Source organism: Sparus aurata, chromosome 14 (assembly GCF_900880675.1).
Source record: "Sparus aurata chromosome 14, fSpaAur1.1, whole genome shotgun sequence".
NCBI lineage: Eukaryota > Metazoa > Chordata > Actinopteri > Spariformes > Sparidae > Sparus > Sparus aurata.
The window spans coordinates 15,876,301-15,883,319 of record NC_044200.1 but is presented as its reverse complement, the minus strand read 5'-3'; the positions used below and the strand labels follow the sequence as shown (position 1 = coordinate 15,883,319).

At 39.9% G+C, this 7,019-nt stretch overlaps 1 protein-coding gene across 1 annotated transcript; it reads right to left on the bottom strand.

The window, feature by feature from the left end:
• Positions 1-2,721: 2,721 nt before the first annotated feature.
• LOC115595138 (troponin I, slow skeletal muscle-like) lies at positions 2,722-6,569 on the bottom strand. Its single transcript, XM_030439276.1, has 8 exons — positions 6,413-6,569; positions 5,798-5,807; positions 5,574-5,612; positions 5,082-5,123; positions 3,969-4,100; positions 3,785-3,874; positions 3,295-3,477; positions 2,722-3,165 (listed from the first exon to the last, which is right to left on the bottom strand). The coding sequence occupies exons 1-8, from the start codon at positions 6,544-6,546 to the stop codon at positions 3,064-3,066; spliced, it is 732 nt and encodes a 243-aa protein (XP_030295136.1). The 5' UTR covers positions 6,547-6,569; the 3' UTR covers positions 2,722-3,063.
• Positions 6,570-7,019: the final 450 nt, after the last annotated feature.

Genomic DNA, 7,019 nt, shown 5'->3' with positions numbered 1-7,019 from the left:
CGTACAGCCCCCCCCCCCCCCCCCACCTCCCCCTCGAGTCCTTGCAGCAATAAATACTCTCGCTCGTGCCGCATGTGGAAGATTAATGACATCAATCACACGTCCTCATCAGGCCACACACATACACGCCGCCAACACTGTAATCTGCTCCGGTTGTTTTTCTTTGCAGACTAGTGCTCATTTTTCTTCCTCTTTGGGTTACTCCATGAGTGAAATGAACCGGCGCTGTTCGGAGCCGCAGCAGTAATTATTTATTGTCAGGCTCGGCTTCTTCCGTCTCACAACTCGTGGAAAATATGGTGTGTGTTCTCCTCTAAGACCGAAGAGTCGGGGTTTTTTTAAACATGAAGGAATACAGGGAGGGAGCTTCTTTAATGTTGAGTCAAGTCAGGTTTAGTTTGAAAGGTCAGAATCACAAATCATGGACCCGAGGATACTTCACACATCTTCCAAGTGCCACAGAAAACAGGAAGGACCTCCGTTCTAACGCTGTGAAGCGAGCACAGCACACAAAGTTATTACGATTTGCTTTTAAATGGGCAGAAAGTGACCCAACTGTCTCCCTACAAATATTTTCAATTGATGAAATTGTGGATGGAATGTAACTTGGTACTCTATTAAGTACAATTTTGAGGCTCTTGTACTCCCATTATATGTTACTTTAAACTTCCACTCCACTACATTTTGCACTTTTTACTCCACTTGACCTTGAGTCACTAGATTGCATGCTGCATCAGAGCCAAAGTAGTGCATTTCTGGAATTGAATGGCGGCAGAGAGATTCCTATACTCAGTCGACCCACAGTGTACACTATAAACATGAAGTGTTGTAAAAGGTACCCAAAAGTGTAGATATCATGTTAAAATATTACTTCAAAGTGAGTAAAAGTGAAAGTCCCCCGCTATTCAGTAAAAGTGTTAAAATATCTGATATTCAGTGTACTTAGTTACATTGCATTACTGCATACATGTAAATGTATGTATAATTTAATTTAATTGTACTTTTGACACTTAATTACAATTAATACCAGATACTTTAAGTACTATTCGTAGGGGTGACCTTTGCTTTTCCAAAGTTGTATTTTAATATTATACATTTTCTTTTACTCAAGCATGACTTCTGGGTTCTTTCTACAACACTGCTGAACTCAAACCTTTAGACATTCATCTGGGATTTTTCCCAATACATCCACTTTTCAGTCGCCTTGGTAATGTTTATAGCAGTAGATGTTTGTTGACTGCCACCAAGTGGCTCCGACGTCAAAGCACAGCGTGTTACATCCCATGAGGAATAGTGACTGTGATCAAACTTGATCCACACTTGGATGTGTGTTTGTCATCTGAACGAGACTCCGGCGTCCTGACCTTTGCGGTTAACAGTCACTCTGTGGTGGTGACATGAACGAACTCTGGAAAGCACATCTGGAGCATTCGTTCTCTGGGAACGTCGCTCTCATCAGCGTCTATTTATAGTTACAGAATGTGTATCCAGACCTGGGTTGCTTTTCATTATCAGCCTGAGTGGATGGGCGGACAAGAGGCCGAACACACACACACATATACAGGAAGGAGAAGTGACTCCTCACCATCTATACTCCACACAATCATCAGAAAGTCACTGCGGACCCCGATGTGTGTGATCATCAGCTGTTTAAACACACCCCTCCATAACCAGCCCATAAAAAGCATACGATACACCATCTGATGTGCGCTTTCAGGGATGTTGGAGCTATTGTTGGTGTTACTGTCATACTTGGAATAACAATGGCGTGGCGACAGCAGCCAGTCTTCCCACTGACACACACAGAGGGGAGCACATGCATGCGGGCAATGCCTGGGACCACAATGCCGCTGGGTTTTGCATCCGGCTCAAGTTTTGCTTTCAGAGACAGGGGAGTTATATGGAGGACAATCACCGTGGCTAAAAATACTCGGCCCAGGTGTTCTGGAGTCTTTCGCCATCTGCTGCTCTGGATATCAAGACGTATTCCTACTGTGTGAAAGTAAATGTGAAAGATTCAAGTCTGAAAACATAATTTTGATGATTGAAAGCATCTATTTTCTTTTGTGCTTATTAGCTCAATGCTTATTTGTTCAAAATGTCTGCAGTTTTATCTCAATTATGCAAAGATTTCAACAATCTGGTAAAAGAACATTTTCAATTTGAGTTAAACAGAAACAGAAAATGAGTTCTGACTATTCTTTCCCCCCACAAGTCTGATTTTAATCTCTTTTTTGCAGACCTTTTAAGAGTTTAAAGTAAAAAAATCGGAGAAAACACTTAAAAAAATTAGGAGAAAAAAGCCAGGGATTGTACGCATATTGTCAGAATTCAGAGTCTAAAGACAGAATTTGAAGCTCAATTTTAGAAGTCTGCAAAAAAAAAAAAAGGCAAATTTTAATTGCAAGGTCTGAAATTTAGCTCAGAATTCAGACATTTTTCTCAACAAAGTCAGTACAGTGTGGAGAAAAAAAGTTTAACTCGGTTATGTTTTTTTTTTTGTTTTTTTTACCACAGCACTACTCGTCTTCTGTATTTATGGACGGGTCTGAGAGATCTATTTAAACATCGTGAGGTTAAGTTTAAGTAGGCACCACCTGTCGTGCCTCCCCCCTCCCATCTTCCTTTTTAATCCACCGTGAGTCAGGCTGCTTTCCATTCTCTAACCCTAACACTTACCGCTGCCAGTAAAATGAAACGCGATAAAGTCAAGTACAGATATGGAACATGAAAGACTGAAGCTGTTTATTCGTAGCCACTTTTAATTGTCTGAATATGTCATAACAAAACATCTCTGGTAATAAAAAAAGAAACAATGGGTCTCTACTCATCCTACACTTTTTCTTTAAGTGCTTCGAGTCATTGCACAGAAAAATGGCCGTCAAACAAATCAAGCAGCTGACAGACTGGGGGAGGGGGGGGTCAAACATGCTTTTTGTGATCTATAATGCTTAATTCCTACAGCTTTCAAGTCATTTAGCCCTTCAGGTTCCATATTTTCTGTCTACGCAACTTCCTCTTCCCTCGCTCCTCGTCGACCGGCCTCGTCATCTGCAGGACTCCTCACTGGCCTCCGCCGCCTGTGTCGAACATCTTCTTGCGGCCCTCCATGCCCGACATGGCCTCCACATTCTTACGCCAGTCACCCACTTCCGAAGTGAGCACCTGGGGTTGAGGAGAAAGTCATAAATATTAAAGCACATCACCTCCCTGAGAGTGTTTTATCTACATCTGCATCCTGGATGAACCTCAGGGATGTTCTGAAACTGCCTTAACGTTCGGGAGTTTTGATACCTTGTCCTGTTTGACGTCCTCCTTCTTCACAGACTTGAGGTTGGCTCTGAGGTCCATGGAGCCCTTGTGTTTGGAGCCCAGCAGAGCTCGCATCATCTCGTCTGCCGACACCCTCACCTTCCTCAGGGCGGGCTTCTTGAACTTGCCTCCGAGGTCCTGGACCTTCAGCTTCAGCTCATGGATCTAAGACGTGCAAAAGTAAAAACATGAAATAAACACGCAGTTCTGACTTTCACTGACCGAGCTAATATATATGCTAAAACCGAAACATTAAATAATTTCAAGATGATTTTTGCTTGATTATGGACATACAGTCATGCAAACTTTCCACTAGTCAATAGAGGATTTCTTCCTTTCTTTCTTTCTCTATAACCTCTGGCTGCAAGCAAGAGAATACAACTTTTTTCATTTCTTTTTTTCATTTTAAAATATTGACTGAACTGTGCACGATGATGAGAGGAATCTGTGCCGGGTGCTGGAGGCTACTTACATCTTTGTTGTGTTTGCTCACTTTGGATTCACAGTCATATCTCTCCTCATCCGTGACGTCAATCTTTGAGTGAAGCTGTTTGCAAAGAGTCTGAGGAGGGGGAGGATAGACGGTTTTAATATTGCATTTTTCGTACATCTTCTGCAGCAGACAAAGCTCTTCTCCTGAGGTTTATGAACCTTACTTGTAGCTCCGCCATTGATAATCCAGACAGTTGCAAAGGGGGCAGCTTCTCTCCTAGATAGCGCACCTTCTCTTCCTCCCTGTCCTGTGTCTCCTTCTCCAAATCATCACATGCTCTTTGGAGTAGGAGCATCTGATTGGACAAAACAGATAACAATCAATATTTTGATTAAAGGCCCGATATAGTGAATGTACATCGTCACATAGCAAAAAAAGTGTCTTGGTTCTATATACTGTACAAATAATCACAATATACTGTATGGCTAATGTATGGAGAGTAGGTCAACTAATTTGGATGAAGTAGAACTTACATTTTGATAAGAAAACAATATCCACATGACTTCAGACAACTTTGTGTCTCAGTTGATGGTGAGTGAACTAGTCAGCAAGTGAGCGAAAGGCCTAATGGTTAATGAATTAATGGTTGAAATAGGATAGTGAGTAACAACAGATAAGTAGCTAAAATAGTTAACTAAAGTATCAGCCTGAATAGCTCAAAAAGTTAGCTAAAGTATCAGATTGCCTAAATAGCTCCAACAGTTAGCTAAGAAATAGGCCTAGTAAGCCATAGGCCAATGGACAAACGTTTTTTTGAATAGTTAATTAATAGCCCAAATAGTTAGCCACAGTAACCGATAGCTCAAATAATTTACTAAAAGTAGTGGATAAATGGTTGATATTTGGCCTCGTAGCTAAGTTAAAGTTGAAGCTAACAAATAAAAGAATGGAAAAATAAGCTAAAATTATTCATTAAATAGTTTACAAAGTAGAAAATACATGAATAAATTGTTAGAATAGTGAGCTAAAAGTCATGAATAAATGGTTTGAATTGTAAGTTAAAAGTAATAAGCTAAGTAGCTGGATCAGTTAATAGTTAGCTTATAGTAACTGATAAATGGTTGACAAAGTTAGCTAGGCTAATGGATAAATGGCTAGTCCAGTCTTCCTCCACTCCACACTGTAGTATTAAAAATGGCCATGACAGTTTGACTCAAGTTTCAAATTCATTCAAGGAACAAATTTAGAAAATTACGGATGGCAATGCTTTAGGTAGCCTGCTGGACTTCCTTTGACAGAGCTAAAGGGCTAAATAATGATTAGTGAGGCCACTCACCTTGAGGGAGAGCTTGCGCGAAGCCGAAATCTTCGACTTCGGCTGTGGAGAACAACATTTGTCAATATTAATTCACAGCACAACAGACTTTAATAATTCAATAATCATTAATCAGGAGAACAATAAGATTGTAAAGGGGCACATATACAGATGATTGGATAAAATCATAAATACACTTTGCAATATATCATCATAAACTTGAGAAAATGGAATTCACTTGTCATGTTTCAACTCAACTCGAACATAATGAACTTGTTTGTGGCTCAAGTCGTATGGAAAGACTTGTGAGCATCAAACTGGCCAACACTTAGCATACTCTGGATGCTTGTAAAAAGATAATGCTTTATTATTAGGATGAAGTCAAGGGGAAAGCTCTCAGTGATGCTGATAACAACTCTGACAGATAACCACTGCCAGCTCAGCCATGTGCAAGAGGACAATGTGCCCCCCTTGTCGTGCACAGAGGATTAACACTGTATAAAGCAGGCTCACCTTATCTTTGAGATTCATGGCTCCTGGTCTGTCGGACTCCTGAAACCCCCAAATAGGGACAAATGAGGGTGATGATGCTTTAAGCGATCGTAATTACTTTTATGTAAGAGTATTATAAAGAAATGCTGCATTAGCTATTTTAAGAAAGTGAATACCAGCTTCCACATAACACAAATATGAACCAGTAGCAGTCAGGGACAGAGGATTAACATGAATTTTCTTACCTCGCTGCAACTGTGATCACACGAACAAACACATACAGTGAGAGAGAGTCAGAGGTGTGCATTAGTACAGTTTAGGGGTAATGCATCACCTCAGTGAACCACGATGAAATCTGACCTATAAAAAGGCACCACATAGCTAACAGTCCTCCGCATCATTTGACAAGAGGATTAAATGGAGGACAAGAAGAGAACAATCCCCTCCACCATATTCAGCATCATCAAGTTTTTTATAACACCCCAAAGGACAAAAATGACAGAAATCTAATTTAACAAATCAAACTTTAGGATTAGACTGACGTATTTTTCAAAGTTGTCATAACTGATATAACATTTAATAATACAGTTGAGAAATACTTTTTAAAAAATAGTCATATTGTCAATAATAACAGTGTTAGTTTATTGTTCTGACAACTTAAAGTAAGGCTCTAAGAGAACATAGTTAAATAGATCTGTAAACTTTTCCTCTCCTTTTTTCTTTCCACATTTTCTCGGTCTATCAGAGCAAACAAAAAACAAGCAATTTTCCAAAACACTATTAGAAAAGCCAAATAAAATGTGCTAACTTGACTGAGAGCCTTAAATACCTAAAACACACAGACCCAGTGGTGGTTTTACCTGAGATGTGGTGTCTGCAGAGTCGAAACAGCGGCTGCCAGAGACAATGGGCAGCTTTTTATGTGAGTGGTGTGGCGCGTGGACAGCAGATATAACGTCTGGTCCCAAGAATGTGCTGGCATGGGACCAAGCATTAAATATCACCTCCCCCAACACTGCCACAACACCAGGACAGTGTAATAATACATCATGAGCCTCACCTTCATCGTACTGTCCTGTGAAATAAACTTATTGTAACTTGGAACAGTAAAAAAAAAAATAATAATACACATCAAGTATATAATACTCATAAATATTGACACCATTTTATCTTTTACATTTAGAAGTATAACTTCAACGAGACAAAAAAAAAATGGTGGGAAAAATATTCTAATTTCCTTTATTGCCAAGAGTTTATTAATATGCAGCTGGAGCCAGCAGATGGTTAGCCTAGCTTAGAATAAAGACTGGAAGCAAGGGCAAACAGTTAGCCTGTTCTTACAGGGTTCACCTGTTTTCTTGCATTACTACAGCAAGAAGTTTCACCATGCTAATCTCCATTAAGTTTATGTCTGCTTCCCAAAGATTATCTTTTTAACTCACAAACGTATGTATTGTTCAAGCTGGA